Source organism: Trichomonas vaginalis, chromosome I (genome assembly GCF_026262505.1).
Source record: "Trichomonas vaginalis G3 chromosome I, whole genome shotgun sequence".
Taxonomy (NCBI): Eukaryota; Parabasalia; order Trichomonadida; family Trichomonadidae; genus Trichomonas; species Trichomonas vaginalis.
The window spans coordinates 26739139-26755500 of NC_067203.1; the positions used below are offsets into that span (position 1 = coordinate 26739139).

The 16362-nt window shown below is 29.6% G+C and overlaps 2 protein-coding genes across 2 annotated transcripts, besides 1 other annotated feature; one reads left to right on the forward strand and one right to left on the reverse strand.

Annotated features, from left to right (window-relative positions):
- Positions 1-2228: 2228 nt before the first annotated feature.
- On the forward strand, positions 2229-3041 carry TVAGG3_1055760 (inositol phosphate biosynthetic process; the record flags this gene model as incomplete). Its single annotated transcript, XM_001312735.1, has 1 exon — positions 2229-3041. The coding sequence occupies one exon, from the start codon at positions 2229-2231 to the stop codon at positions 3039-3041; it is 813 nt and encodes a 270-aa protein (XP_001312736.1).
- Positions 3042-3234: 193 nt separating this feature from the next.
- On the reverse strand, positions 3235-4609 carry TVAGG3_1055770 (transmembrane protein 151-like protein family; the record flags this gene model as incomplete). Its single annotated transcript, XM_001312736.2, has 1 exon — positions 3283-4596. One exon carries the CDS (start codon positions 4594-4596, stop codon positions 3283-3285), a length of 1314 nt encoding a protein of 437 aa, XP_001312737.1.
- Positions 4610-4913: 304 nt separating this feature from the next.
- Positions 4914-5750: a mobile genetic element.
- The last annotated feature ends 10612 nt before the right edge of the window (positions 5751-16362 follow it).

A 16362-nucleotide genomic window follows, 5' to 3' on the forward strand; every position in this document is an offset into this window, starting at 1 on the left:
CAAAGTGAAATGAAATGAATTACTTTACTATACTTTCTCAGAAAAAAAGTCAATAAGAGCAATGCAACATCATTTTTGAAACTGGTGGATTTTCTTTAAACTTGATTGTTGGATTATTATTGAAGAAGAAAGCGTTTATTGATCATGATTTTAAACCTTTCAATTTTGAAATGGAAAAATGATCTTAGACATTTAATTTTTAAAACATGAGAAGTAACTAAAATAATTACTTATGAGATTTTTTAACATACGCAGTTATCAAGAATTGAAAGTGGAAAAAAATTATATGGAAATAATTCCAGTCGAAAACTTTAATTTGTCATATTTAAATCTTTTAACAGGTGAAATGCAAAGTATACAACTAATGTTTTTATATTCTATTTTACTCATATTTTTTGAAAATGATATGAATATGAAAATGTGCTAACAGTAATTAACTTTTTGAATCCTCATAAAGCAGGCATCAGAAATGAATACTAAAAGGCGATGGAAAAAAAAATATTTAAAAAAATGCGTAATTAGGATAAATGAACAAAGAATTGAAGGTAACATGGCAATACGATTTTAAAAATCATCTCAGCCATTGAATTTAAAAAGTCGAATACCGATTATGTTTTGATAAAGTGAAGACCAAACATGATAATTTGAATAAGATGCCAAAAATATGATAGGTTATTTTTAGTACCATAATTTTTATCAAATTTGAATATAATCTTTCAAAAATCTGGTTTGAATTATCGTTAGGACAAAAATATTCAGGAGATCAACTTTTTGTCGATTCATCGATAGAACATTATTCGTACATTGAAGATTTACATTTATTGAAAAGTAATTTTATCTTTATGAAAGGGTTTCGTTTTGTTAAAATTGTCACTTTTATAGCATATTTGTTTTTGGATGTTTTGCGAAACCAAAAAAAAAAACTATGATATACAATGTGTGTGTAAAGAAAATACTTTATTTACTAGTTAAAAAATCATTTGGTATTGATCAAGTTATTTTTTCTGGATAAGATATTATATGGATAATTGGATAGAAAATACAATTATATAATCTTGTACCTGGTTTAATTAAGCTAATTGTCATCAGAAACTTGTAATTTTTATGAATTTCAGATTTTCTTTTCATTACTGCTTTTCTTAATAGGTCAAGTTCTTATTTACGTTATAAAGTATGATATTTACAAATATCAAGTTATCATGTTTTTTGAGAAATTATGAGAAACAAACAAAAATGAAAAAGATAGGAATAGCAATGAATAGTGATGTGGGTATAGAAAATGTAAGAGATATGAATGCAAAGCAATCAGTATTTAGGATATTGACCATAGATTTCGAAAAAAAAATGCTGCATATTGAGCGAAAACTATGATTATATTATAAGGCTGTCATTTAAAGCATAATGAAACTATTCCCTTTTCATTTTAATCGAATAAGATAGTAAAGATTTTTGAATTAGCTAGAAACTGATGAGATATTTTCACAAATCAGATTTTTAATCTCTATAATGCATAATTCACACAATATCTCAATTTTGATATTGCGAGATATTTTTGCTATCGGTTTCGCAATTTTGACACAATAGCAAGAGGGTTCTATAAGCATTATTATCAACGTAGAATCTGAATATCATATCAGAAAATGTCGCAAATCTGACATTTACCCGACCAAATAGCAAAAATAATTGAATACTTTTCGCAAAAACCTTAAAAATCGATAAAAATATGAAATATAGATATTAAAGAGACTTTTTATATAATATTCATAAAGATTTTCCAAAAATATGATACCGCAAAATTAAAAAAGTGACGTCTTGAGTGGAGTCAAAGGTCGAAATTGCTAGCTAAATGTTTTTTTAGCGAAATTGCGTATTGTACGTTTTTTTCGCAAAACGAAACCCTTACTTTATGAGCCAATTTATTGGTAAACATCACATATTTATCTTGAATTTTTGACTTAGTTTGAATAACTTTTGAATGTAACATTTTTCTTTGAATTTTAGATGCGAATTCTCGTATAAGTAGGCATAGTAAATTAAAATTTATCGATAAATTTAGATAATTAAAATTGATTTTTGAAAGAAACATTCAAATTCACAAAACGATGCATCTCAATTTTTGATAACTAACGATTTGGACCATTCCAAAAATTTTTCTTATTTTATGAAATATGAGTCATTTTATCAATTTTAAATTTTAATTTTTATGAACGATATCAAAATCATTTTTCATGCAGTGTGACAAACCTAGCGTTCGTAATGAAAAGAAAGATGAAGTTATGACTTTGAACACCCAAGGTGGAGGTCATGGGCAGCTTCTTGTGACTAAGAATAGCCATCTTGGAATAGATTGTGTTGCTAAGCCATTATTCAAACATGAGAATCATTTTTATCGTGTTATGTCTAAGACACCTCTTGTTGAGTGCCTTCCACGCTATTGTGGTAAGACAGAATACAATGGAAATGAATACCTTCTAATTGAAGATTTGACTTCTGGAATGACAAGTCCCTGTATCGCTGATCTGAAATTAGGCACACGCTCATTTGAGATCGGTGTACCAGAAAGTAAGAAACAGAAGCAACTTCAAAACATGTCAAAATCAACAACACCAAAATATGCTGTAAGAATCATAGATGTTTCGCTCCGCAAAGATGGCAATGTAGTTAAACGTTGGGATCGCAATTACGGAAAGAAAGCATCATTGAATTCCTTCATCAAGTCAATGCATAAATTTATTCCAGCCAACAAGAAAGAGGAATTTGTTGCCAAAGTTGAAAATGTAATAAATAAGCTTTCTATTGCCAAAGAAATGTACCCAGGAAGTAGACTTTACAGCGCTTCCCTCTTAATTGTATATGATTCCGACAATAATAATACTCCAATGAAAGTTGCCCTCATAGATTTTGCTCACGCATATTGTGATATTACTAAGAGTGGCGGAAAACTAGATAATAGAGAATTTGACGATAATACTCTTTTGGGTCTCAGAAACATTGTCCATATATTCACTAACCCTAATGAGATTGAAGAGAGATCCAATTAACTTCGTGCGATTTATATTATTTGTTAATTGATAATAAAAATAGAGAAAATATTTTAATATTTTAAATTAACACAACTTTTTTCCTTCTTTTTGTAAAAGATCATTGTTAGGTTATTATGTTATTTTGTTTAAAAAAAAAAAATTATTCAAAAAAATTGATAAAAATAGATACCCATAAATAACTGATATTAGATTGTGGTAATTAAAAATCGTTTAGAAGTTGAACTTAGAAAAAATAAGATCATTGCATTTTGGGCGGTGGTTGCTGGGATCCAGGAGGAGGTGCTGCATAGCCCTGTGGTGGTGGTGCATATCCCTGCTGTTGTGGAAGGTAGCCTGGAGCATATCCAGGTGGAGGAGCGTTGTAACCAGGTGGAGGAGCGTATTGCTGTGGAGGTGGGTAACCGCCCTGCTGTGGTGGGTATCCGCCTTGTTGAGGGGGATATCCGCCTTGTTGCTGAGGTTGAGGTGGAGGTGGTGGTGGAGCTTGGCCTTGCTGACCAGGAGGAAGAGCTTCAATTGGTGGGAGATCCTGGAGCCAAAGTGGGTCGATGACCTGAGGGTTGAATGACATAAGGAGGGAATCGTTAAGGCTGTAAACGCCTCCGTCTGTTCTGAATGTGGATGAAGCTGCATCATGGTCTTCTTGGTAGAATTTGCAGCGGTACTTGTCTGAGTGGCCGGAGATGTTCTTAAGAAGTCTGAGATGCATTCTTTCGCCAGTTGATGTCCAGCGGTATTCGAAAACTGATTGATAACCAAGGAGTGAGCAAATGAACCAAAGGAAACGGCCAATGCAGCTCTGGTAGAACTTGATCTCACATGGTTCTTCTTGGCAAAGATAGCCTGTGATACTTGTCCTGAATTTAGGTGTTTCGATTGAATGGCTAACGTCAGCGTAGAGATCGTGTCTCTTTGCTTCCTTGTACATTTTACGGCGAAGTTTATTTAACTTCTTGACGGCCTTATCATCGAATCTATAATGAACTGTGCAAACGGCATGGCAAACATCGGTCTCTTTGATACGAATTTGGTTGCCATCTTCTTGCCATGATTTATACTTATAGGCTTTGTGGTTGTAATAAGTTGTAACTTTTTCGGTATATGTCTCTGTATGGTGCTCTGTTTCACCTTCGGAATTAGTGGTTGTATAATGGCGAACACGGGTTTCGTAGTGGTAGGCTTCTGCATGAACGGTAATCAGAGGAGGAAGTGCACGATTTCCGCACAGCGCTGTAATAAATTCACCACGTGAAAGTTTTGAACGACAAAGTTCTCCTGCAGCAAAATGCCAGCCATCGAACCATGATCTGCAGCAGCATGTATCAAATGGGAAAATAAAGAAGAAAAATCCTATTCCGAGACAAGCATAAGAAATATACGCTAATGCTTGATTACAAGTAATAGCAGGAAGTAAGCCATAGCCAATATTTATTAACAAAGAATTAAAATAAACATATGGTGAGGCTGCTGGTTTCTTACGGATCAAAGGAATCATTTGGGTAAGAATAGTGGGTACCATGAGGCCACCTGCAAGATATCCAGGCCAACTCATGAATTAAACTTTTTAATTCAGATTAAAATTTACATCTTCAGAAAGAATTTTTCGCATGTTTGCCGTTTCTTTTAGCAACAAACATAATATCTATTGCTCATTAAAAAAAATCAGATCCAAAAAAATTTCGGATTATGGAAATAAAATAAATTTTAAAGTATATTGTTTGTAGCATCTGGAATTAAATTTTCAATTGAAAAAAATTTTGGTGCAATCTAGCGGTTGTTTACCTTCGGATTTCAAATTTAGTTACTTTTAAATCGTGAAAAAATGTTTCGATAACTTCAGTTCATCAAAATAAGAGACAAATGAAAGTGTTATAGACCGAAAATAGATTATTTCGGTTTTCTCTTCAAATAATTGAAAGAATGATACTATTATAGGTTTATTATATTATATAGCATATAATCATGCTATAGCCGAAAATTATAAGTTTTGAGAAGATTGAATAAAACACAAATAAATTTGAATGTAAGTTAAATTGCTTGTTGTTTTTAATAGGTATTTAATGAGAAATCCAATATTGCAAAATTAAAATTGAATGATTGAAAGAACAGAAAAAGTCATTCTTTTCAATTTCGAATTTGTTTCATTGTATTTATAATTATATGGCAAATAAGATATTTAAACTTGATTTTTGAAGGAAAGTTCACAAAATTGAATTAATTCAAATAATTTTTATTCAAAAATAAACTAGTTATTTGAGTTTAATAATAATTATCTATTCAAACTACAAAGTTTGTAATTTAAAATATTTTGTGAGATCAGATTGAATTAATTCAAGGTTCTTTTCAATTAATATTAATGACCATATTACGCATTTTCGAACATTCTAAACCAAATATATAAAAATGGGAGACGAATGTTAAATTTGCTAGACATGGGAGAGTTGTCTGCAAAGTTTTAGCTCTTATCTCTAACAAAAAATTAATTTTAAAAAAAAAGACCGAATACGTTTCACAGCGAGAAAAAAATAAAAGGCAAGATAGAATTTTCTAGACATAAAGAAGTTGTTTACCGAGTTTTAGCTCTTATCTCTAACAAAAATTAATTTTAAAAAAAAAGACCGAATACGTTTCACAGCGAGAAAAAAATAAAAGGCAAGATAGAATTTTCTAGACATAAAGAAGTTGTTTACCGAGTTTTAGCTCTTATCTCTAACAAAAAATTAATTTTTAAAAAAAAGACCGAATACGTTTCACAGCGAGAAAAAATAAAAAGGCAAGATAGATTTTCTAGACATAAAGAAGTTGTTTACCGAGTTTTAGCTCTTATCTCTAACAAAAAATTAATTTTTAAAAAAAGACCGAATACGTTTCACAGCGAGAAAAAAATAAAAGGCAAGATAGAATTTTCTAGACATAAAGAAGTTGTTTACCGAGTTTTAGCTCTTATCTCTAACAAAAAATTATTTTAAAAAAAAAGACCGAATACGTTTCACAGCGAGAAAAAAATAAAAGGCAAGATAGAATTTTCTAGACATAAAGAAGTTGTTTACCGAGTTTTAGCTCTTATCTCTAACAAAAAATTAATTTTAAAAAAAAGACCGAATACGTTTTCACAGCGAGAAAAAAATAAAAGGCAAGATAGAATTTTCTAGACATAAAGAAGTTGTTTACCGAGTTTTAGCTCTTATCTCTAAAAAAAATTAATTTTTAAAAAAAAAGCCCAAATACGTTTCACAGCGAGAAAAAAATAAAAGGCAAGATAGAATTTTTAGACATAAAGAAGTTGTTTTACCGAGTTTTAGCTCTTATCTCTAACAAAAAATTAATTTTTAAAAAAAGACCGAATACGTTTCACAGCGAGAAAAAATAAAAGGCAAGATAGAATTTTCTAGACATAAAGAAGTTGTTTACCGAGTTTTAGCTCTTATCTCTAACAAAAAATTAATTTTTAAAAAAAAGACCGAATACGTTTCACAGCGAGAAAAAAATAAAAGGCAAGATAGAATTTTCTAGACATAAAGAAGTTGTTTACCGAGTTTTAGCTCTTATCTCTAACAAAAAATTAATTTTTAAAAAAAAGACCGAATACGTTTCACAGCGAGAAAAAAATAAAAGGCAAGATAGAATTTTCTAGACATAAAGAAGTTGTTTACCGAGTTTTAGCTCTTATCTCTAACAAAAAATTAATTTTTAAAAAAAAGACCGAATACGTTTCACAGCAGAAAAAAATAAAAGGCAAGATAGAATTTTCTAGACATAAAGAAGTTGTTTACCGAGTTTTAGCTCTTATCTCTAACAAAAAATTAATTTTTAAAAAAAGACCGAATACGTTTCACAGCGAGAAAAAAATAAAAGGCAAGATAGAATTTTCTAGACATAAAGAAGTTGTTTACCGAGTTTTAGCTCTTATCTCTAACAAAAAATTAATTTTTAAAAAAAAGACCGAATACGTTTCACAGCGAGAAAAAATAAAAGGCAAGATAGAATTTTCTAGACATAAAGAAGTTGTTTACCGAGTTTTAGCTCTTATCTCTAACAAAAAATTATTTTTTAAAAAAAAGACCGAATACGTTTCACAGCGAGAAAAAAATAAAAGGCAAGATAGAATTTTCTAGACATAAAGAAGTTGTTTACCGAGTTTTAGCTCTTATCTCTAACAAAAAATTAATTTTAAAAAAAAGACGATAACGTTTCACAGCGAGAAAAAATAAAAGGCAAGATAGAATTTTCTAGACATAAAGAAGTTGTTTACCGAGTTTTAGCTCTTATCTCTAACAAAAAATTAATTTTTAAAAAAAAAAGACCGAATACGTTTCACAGCGAGAAAAAAATAAAAGGCAAGATAGAATTTTCTAGACATAAAGAAGTTGTTTACCGAGTTTTAGCTCTTATCTCTAACAAAAAATTAATTTTTAAAAAAAAAGACCGAATACGTTTCACAGCGAGAAAAAAAAAAGGCAAGATAGAATTTTCAAGACATAAAGAAGTTGTTTACCGAGTTTTAGCTCTTATCTCTAACAAAAAATTAATTTTTAAAAAAAAAAGACCGAATACGTTTCACAGCGAGAAAAAAATAAAAGGCAAGATAGAATTTTCTAGACATAAAGAAGTTGTTTACCGAGTTTTAGCTCTTATCTCTAACAAAAAATTAATTTTTAAAAAAAAGACCGAATACGTTTCACAGCGAGAAAAAAATAAAAGGCAAGATAGAATTTTCTAGACATAAAGAAGTTGTTTACCGAGTTTTAGCTCTTATCTCTAACAAAAATTAATTTTAAAAAAAAGACCGAATACGTTTCACAGCGAGAAAAAAATAAAAGGCAAGATAGAATTTTCTAGACATAAAGAAGTTGTTTACCGAGTTTTAGCTCTTATCTCTAACAAAAAATTAATTTTTAAAAAAAAGACCGAATACGTTTCACAGCGAGAAAAAAATAAAAGGCAAGATAGAATTTTCTAGACATAAAGAGTTGTTTACCGAGTTTTAGCTCTTATCTCTAACAAAAAATTAATTTTTTAAAAAAAAGACCGATACGTTTCACAGCGAGAAAAAAATAAAAGGCAAGATAGAATTTTCTAGACATAAAGAAGTTGTTTACCGAGTTTTAGCTCTTATCTCTAACAAAAAATTAATTTTTAAAAAAAAGACCGAATACGTTTCCACGCGAGAAAAAATAAAAGGCAAGATAGAATTCTCTAGACATAAAGAAGTTGTTTACCGAGTTTTAGCTCTTATCTCTAACAAAAAATTAATTTTAAAAAAAGACCGAATACGTTTCACAGCGAGAAAAAAATAAAAGGCAAGATAGAATTTTCTTAGACATAAGAAGTTGTTTACCGAGTTTTAGCTCTTATCTCTAACAAAAAATTAATTTTTAAAAAAAAGACCGAATACGTTTCACAGCGAGAAAAAAATAAAAGCAAGATAGAATTTTCTAGACATAAAGAAGTTGTTTACCGAGTTTTAGCTCTTATCTCTAACAAAAAATTAATTTTTAAAAAAAAGACCGAATACGTTTCACAGCGAGAAAAAAATAAAGGCAAGATAGAATTTTCTAGACATAAAGAAGTTGTTTACGAGTTTTAGCTCTTATTCTCTAACAAAAAATTAATTTTTAAAAAAAAGACCGAATACGTTTCACAGCGAGAAAAAATAAAAGGCAAGATAGAATTTTCTAGACATAAAGAAGTTGTTTCCCGAGTTTTAGCTCTTATCTCTAACAAAAAATTTAATTTTAAAAAAAAAGACCGAATACGTTTCACAGCGAGAAAAAAATAAAAGGCAAGATAAAATTTTCTAGCATAAAGAAGTTGTTTACCGAGTTTTTAGCTCTTATTCTCTAACAAAAAATTAATTTTTAAAAAAAAGACCGAATACGTTCTCACAGCGAGAAAAAAAATAAAAGGCAAGATAGAATTTTCTAGACATAAAGAAGTTGTTTACGAGTTTTAGCTCTTATCTCTAACAAAAAATTAATTTTTAAAAAAAAGACCGAATACGTTTCACAGCGAGAAAAAAATAAAAGGCAAGATAGAATTTTCTAGACATAAAGAAGTTGTTTACCGAGTTTTAGCTCTTATCTCTAACAAAAAATTAATTTTTAAAAAAAGACCGAATACGTTTCACAGCGAGAAAAAAATAAAAGGCAAGATAGAATTTTCTAGACATAAAGAAGTTGTTTACCGAGTTTTAGCTCTTATCTCTAACAAAAAAATTATTTTTAAAAAAAAGAACCGAATACGTTTCACAGCGAGAAAAAAAATAAAAGGCAAGATAGAATTTTCTAGACATAAAGAAGTTGTTTACCGAGTTTTAGCTCTTATCTCTAACAAAAAAATTAATTTTAAAAAAAAAAGACCGAATACGTTTCACAGCGAGAAAAAATAAAGGCAAGATAAGAATTTTCTAGACATAAAGAAGTTTTTTACCGAGTTTTAGCTCTTCTCTAACAAAAAATTAATTTTTTAAAAAAAAGACCGAATACGTTTCACAGCGAGAAAAAAATAAAAGGCAAGATAGAATTTTCTAGACATAAAGAAGTTGTTTACCGAGTTTTAGCTCTTTCTCTAACAAAAAAATTAATTTTTAAAAAAAAGACCGAATACGTTTCACAGCGAGAAAAAATAAAAGGCAAGATAGAATTTTCTAGACATAAAGAAGTTGTTTACCGAGTTTTTAGCTCTTATCTCTAACAAAAAAATTAATTTTTAATAAAAAAAGACCGAATACGTTTCACAGCGAGAAAAAAATAAAAGGCAAGATAGAATTTTTCTAGACATAAAGAAGTTGTTTACCGAGTTTTAGCTCTTATCTCTAACAAAAAATTAAATTTTTAAAAAAAAAGACGAATACGTTTCACAGCGAGAAAAAAATAAAAGGCAAGATAGAATTTCTAGACATAAAGAAGTTTGTTTACCCGAGTTTTAGCTCTTATCTCTAACAAAAAATTAATTTTAAAAAAAGACGAATACGTTTCACAGCGAGAAAAAAATAAAAGGCAAGATAGAATTTTCTAGACATAAAGAAGTTGTTTACCGAGTTTTAGTCTTATCTCTAACAAAAAATTAATTTTAATAAAAAAGAGACCGAATACGTTTCACAGCGAGAAAAAAATAAAAGGCAAGAAGATAATTTTCTAGACATAAAGAAGTTGTTTACCGATTTTAGCTCTATTCTCTAACAAAAAATTAATTTTTAAAAAAAGACCGAAATGTTTCACAGCAGCGAAGAAAAAAATAAAAGGCAAGATAGAATTTTCTAGACATAAAAAGTTGTTTACCGAGTTTTAGCTCTCTATCTCTAACAAAAATTAATTTTTAAAAAAAAAAGACGAATACGTTTCACAGCGAGAAAAAAATAAAGGCAAGATAGAATTTTCTAGACATAAAGAAGTTGTTTACCGAGTTTTAGCTCTTCTCTCTAACAAAAAATTAATTTTTAAAAAAAGACCGAATACGTTTCAAGCGAGAAAAAATAAAAGTAGAATTTATATAACATACCGGTAAGCATATAGCATATTTCTATTTTTACTAAGTAAAAGCGATAGAAAATCAGATTAGACTTGACTATAAGGGATCGCTTCATTATCATGAACAAAATTCAAACGTTAAGAAATAAAGGATCCGTATAGATACTATTTCACTAGCGGAAAGAAGCTAGAATAAATATTATTACTTGACAGAAGTCTATTGAATTAATATACTTATCTAAAAATAGACAATACCGATATTTTCAGTAGACGATAGTAGTTATCAAAAATCATATAAATTACTACAGAGATTAGAGAAATTTTCTAGACATAAAGAAGTGTTTACCAGTTTAGCTCTTATCTCTAACAAAAATTAATTTTAAAAAAAAGACCGAATACGTTTCACAGCGAGAAAAAAATAAAAGGCAAGATAGAATTTTCTAGACATAAAGAAGTTGTTTACCGAGTTTTAGCTCTTATCTCTAACAAAAAATTAATTTTTAAAAAAAGACCGAATACGTTTCACAGCAGAAAAAATAAAAGGCAAGATAGAATTTCTAGACATAAAGAAGTTGTTTACCGAGTTTTAGCTCTTATCTCTAACAAAAAATTAATTTTTAAAAAAAGACCGAATACGTTTCACAGCGAGAAAAAAATAAAAGCAAGATAGAATTTTTCTAGACATAAAGAAGTTGTTTACCGAGTTTTAGCTCTTATCTCTAACAAAAAATAATTTTTAAAAAAAAGACCGAATACGTTTCACAGCGAGAAAAAAATAAAAGGCAAGATAGAATTTTCTAGACATAAAGAAGTTGTTTACCGAGTTTTAGCTCTATATCTAACAAAAAATTAATTTTAAAAAAAAAGACCGAATACGTTTCACAGCGAGAAAAAAATAAAAGGCAAGATAGAATTTTCTAGACATAAAGAAGTTGTTTACCGAGTTTTAGCTCTTATCTCTAACAAAAAATTAATTTTTAAAAAAAAAAGACCGAATACGTTTCACAGCGAGAAAAAAATAAAAGGCAAGATAGAATTTTCTAGACATAAAGAAGTTGTTTACCGAGTTTTAGCTCTTATCTCTAACAAAAAATTAATTTTTAAAAAAAAGACCGAATACGTTTTCACAGCGAGAAAAAAATAAAAGGCAAGATAGAATTTCTAGACATAAAGAAGTTGTTTACCGAGTTTTAGCTCTTATCTCTAACAAAAATTAATTTTAAAAAAAAGACCGAATACGTTTCACAGCGAGAAAAAAATAAAAGGCAAGATAGAGATTTTCTAGACATAAAGAAGTTGTTTACCGAGTTTTAGCTCTTATCTCTAACAAAAAATTAATTTTTAAAAAAAAGACCGAATACGTTTCACAGCGAGAAAAAATAAAAGGCAAGATAGAATTTTCTAGACATAAAGAAGTGTTTACCGAGTTTTAGCTCTTTATCTCTAACAAAAAATTAATTTTTAAAAAAAAGACCGAATACGTTTCACAGCGAGAAAAAAATAAAAGGCAAGATAGAATTTTCTAGACAAAAGAAGTTGTTTACCGAGTTTTTAGCTCTTATCTCTAACAAAAAATTAATTTTTAAAAAAAAAGACCGAATACGTTTCACAGCGAGAAAAAAATAAAAGCAAGATAGAATTTTCTAGACATAAAGAAGTTGTTTACCGAGTTTTAGCTCTTATCTCTAACAAAAAATTAATTTTAAAAAAAAGACCGAATACGTTTCACAGCGAGAAAAAAATAAAAGGCAAGATAGAATTTTCTAGAACATAAAGAAGTTGTTTACCGAGTTTTAGCTCTTATCTCTAACAAAAAATTAATTTTAAAAAAAAGACCGAATACGTTTCACAGCGAAGAAAAAATAAAAGGCAAGATAGAATTTCTAGACATAAAGAAGTTGTTTACCGAGTTTTAGCTCTTATCTCTCAAAAAAATTAATTTTTAAAAAAAAACCGAATACGTTTCACAGCGAGAAAAAAATAAAAGGCAAGATAGAATTTTCTAGACATAAAGAAGTTGTTTACCGAGTTTTAGCTCTTATCTCTAACAAAAAATTAATTTTTAAAAAAAAGACCGAATACGTTTCACAGCGAGAAAAAAATAAAAGGCAAAATAGAATTTTCTAGACATAAAGAAGTTGTTTACCGAGTTTTAGCTCTTATCTCTAACAAAAAATTAATTTTTAAAAAAAGACCGAATACGTTTCACAGCGAGAAAAAAATAAAAGGCAAGAGAGAATTTTCTAAACATAAAGAAGTTGTTTACCGAGTTTTAGCTTTATCTCTAAAAAAAATTAATTTTTAAAAAAAAGACCGAATACGTTTCACAGCGAGAAAAAAATAAAAGGCAAGATAGAATTTTCTAGACATAAAGAAGTTGTTTACCGAGTTTTAGCTCTATATCTCTAACAAAAATTAATTTTAAAAAAAAGACCGAATACGTATTCACAGAAGAAAAAAATAAAAGGCAAGATAGAATTTTCTAGACATAAAGAAGTTGTTTACCGAGTTTTAGCTCTTATCTCTAACAAAAAATTAAATTTTTAAAAAAAAGACCGAATACGTTTCACAGCGAGAAAAAATAAAAAGGCAAGATAGAATTTTCTAGACATCAAAAGAAGTTGTTTACCGAGTTTTAGCTCTTATCTCTAACAAAAAATTAATTTTTAAAAAAAAGACCGAATACGTTTCACAGCGAGAAAAAAATAAAAGGCAGATAGAATTTTCTAGACATAAAGAAGTTGTTTACCAGAGTTTTAGCTCTTATCTCTAACAAAAAAATTAATTTTAAAAAAAAGACCGAATACGTTTCACAGCGAGAAAAAATAAAAGGCAAGATAGAATTTTCTAGACATAAAGAAGTTGTTTACCGAGTTTTAGCTCTTATCCTACAAAAAATTTAATTTTAAAAAAAATGACCGAATACGTTCACACGCGAGAAAAAATACCAAGGCAACATAGACATTTCTCTTGCTAGAGGCATTCCACCCACACTTTAATGTTCGTCTTATTCTTCCAGGGAGTTCTTATTGACTTCCTTTATGCTTGCTTTGAAAACAGAGAAATTTATATAAACATATAATTGTTATTAAAAAAATCAAGAGCGCCAAGAATAGTCGTATAATTCCAATCTGAGAGATAAAACGAGAGAGATATAACAAGTACTAGAGACGAATTATTTCGTATATAGACAAATATAAGTAGATTGGTGCCTTGATTTGACACCAAGCAGTTTCTCGAGATTCTGAGCATATCATAACATACTAATAGTAATTGAATTTAATTATAAAAAAAATTGATTTTGATAGACCCGAAAATACATCTGATTCAATTCAAGACTCATAAGAAATTATATCTAGACAGCTAAATGGAAATATTGTTTACAGATGGGAGAAGACTATATTATAAGCTCTTATATATTTGGCTCTTAACTTATAACCCACAGGTTTAAATTTATTAAAAAAATAGTTACACCAATTTGATCTGTAATATTACGTCTAGCAACAATATTTTCGCGAACCACACTAGTTAGTCGGATAATACAAATCTAGAGAGGCACTGAGCATAAAGAGCAATATCACTCCACCATCATGAACCACAGAAGTTTGGTATTGTACTACCTGTTGGAATAAGCATCTTATCATATCTCGTAAACAAAAGCATTATATTTATATACACAGACACAGGAATTTATTATTCGGGAGTGAGGCGACCGGAGAAACAAACAATAAAGCAACTAAGACTTGTAATCTAGACATAGAAGAACTTGTTTACCGAGAGTTTTAGGACGTCTTTGACTTATCTAAAACAAAAATTAATTTTAAAAAAAAAGACCCGAATACGTTTTCACAAGAGAAAAAATAAAAAGGCAAAGATAGAATTTTCTAGACCATAAAGAAGTTGTTACCAGAGTTTTAGCTCTTATCTCTAACAAAAATTAATTTTTTAAAAAAAAGACCGAATACGTTTGCTTACAGCGAGAAAAAAATAAGAAGGTTAAGCATTTGTTGAATTTTTCTATGACATAAAAGAAGTTGTTTTACCCGAGTTAGCTCTTATCTCTATACAAAAATTAATTTTAAAAAAAGACCGAATACGTTTTTCAACATGCATTAAAAAATAACAGGCAAGAATAGAATTCCTAGACATAAAGAAGTTTGTTTACCGATTTTAGCTCTTATCTCTAAAAAAAATTACTTTTTTAAAAAAAAACCGCATACGTTTCACAACAGCGAGGAAACAATAAAAAGCAGATAGAATTTCTAGGACATAAAGAATCTTGTTTAAAACCGAGTTTTAGCTCCTACTCTAAACAACAAAATTAATTTTAAAAAAAACAGACCAGAATACTTAATCACAGAGAGAAAAAATAAAGGCAAGATAGAATTTCTACGACATAAAGAAGTTTGTTTACCAGAGTTTTAGCTCTTATCTTCTAAACAAAAAATTAATTTTAAAAAAAAAAAGACCAGGAATACGTTTCACTAGAGATAACAAAAAATAAAAGGCGAGGATTAGAAATTTTCTAGACAAAAGAAGTATGTTTTACCCGAAAGTTTGTACCCCGCTTCTTATCTCTAACAAAAAATTAATTTTATAAAAAAAGACCCGAATACGCTTTTCACACAGCCGAAAAAAAATAACAGCAAGAATCAGAAATTTACATAAGACATAATAAGAAGTTGATATTACGCGGTTTTAGCTCTTTATCTCTAACAACAAATTAATTTAAAAAAAAAATGACCGATAACGTAGGGTTTTCACAGCGAGAAAAAAATAAAACTTATACAACTGATTTTCCTTTTCATTTCCAGTCACTTTACCTTATTTATTATTTTCTTTAATTCTTTTTTAATATAACTAAATTTCGTAATAACGTTTATCTACCGTTACCATCAATTTTTCTTTATTCTTTTGAATCCATACTAACACTTATAGAATATTTGGGGATTGTTAAAGTACTTCATTAGAATGAATCCTTACAAAGGGAGCGATGAGATTTACCTAATTGGTATTTCCAATCAGATTGAAGAAGGTAAAAGACATGGGAAGAAGCTTGCAACCCATGGTTCCATCGCCCCCACCCTTCAACAATGATTCCACAAAAATATTTTAGAATGTTTCAAAATCTTTAAAATCAATTAGCTTACCAGAATAGCCATTGCTAAAGCAAAAAGGTCGTAGGGTCAATCTAACGGGAGACAATTCAAGCTCTTTGCTGTGAACATGACCACTATGTGATAATCCTTAAGGGTTTTCCCTGTGTCAAACACAAACAATGGAGAACGTTTTGAAATTAACCACAAATTGATGTATCTTATCAGGAGAAGCTACGTAGGCAGAATACTTCAAAGAAAAGGTCATTTCACTAAGAAGCGATTAGAGCCATGCCGGGCCAGAAACAGCAGTAAAGGATATTGGTGCTTTTAACACCCAAATCTTATCGTGGCAAGTCTGGCAAAGATTTCCATTATTTTTAGGGTGTTTCGTACGGCCAATAATATTTATGGCATAATCGAACGAAACGATTTTACAGCCGCAAAGTCCTAGCGTAATATACAAATAACCAGAACATTGCTGGCAGCGACGACATGCGAACGTTGCGGCTCTCCCGCCTCCTCACCTGATTTGCGCCCATCTTAATTGTTTTTCTGGACCGACCAAACGGTTCAGAAAATAGGGGCGCTTTCAAGATTAACTTGTCTTTGGGGGGCAATGGGCGGCATACAAGACTCTCATTCCCCTCTACCAAAATGGGAAAGATTGAGAGATTCTTGGCCCGCCATTGAGCGCTGCCAAAGCATTCGGCCTATTCCTGCCTTTATTTGGGAGTAACAATAATAACACAT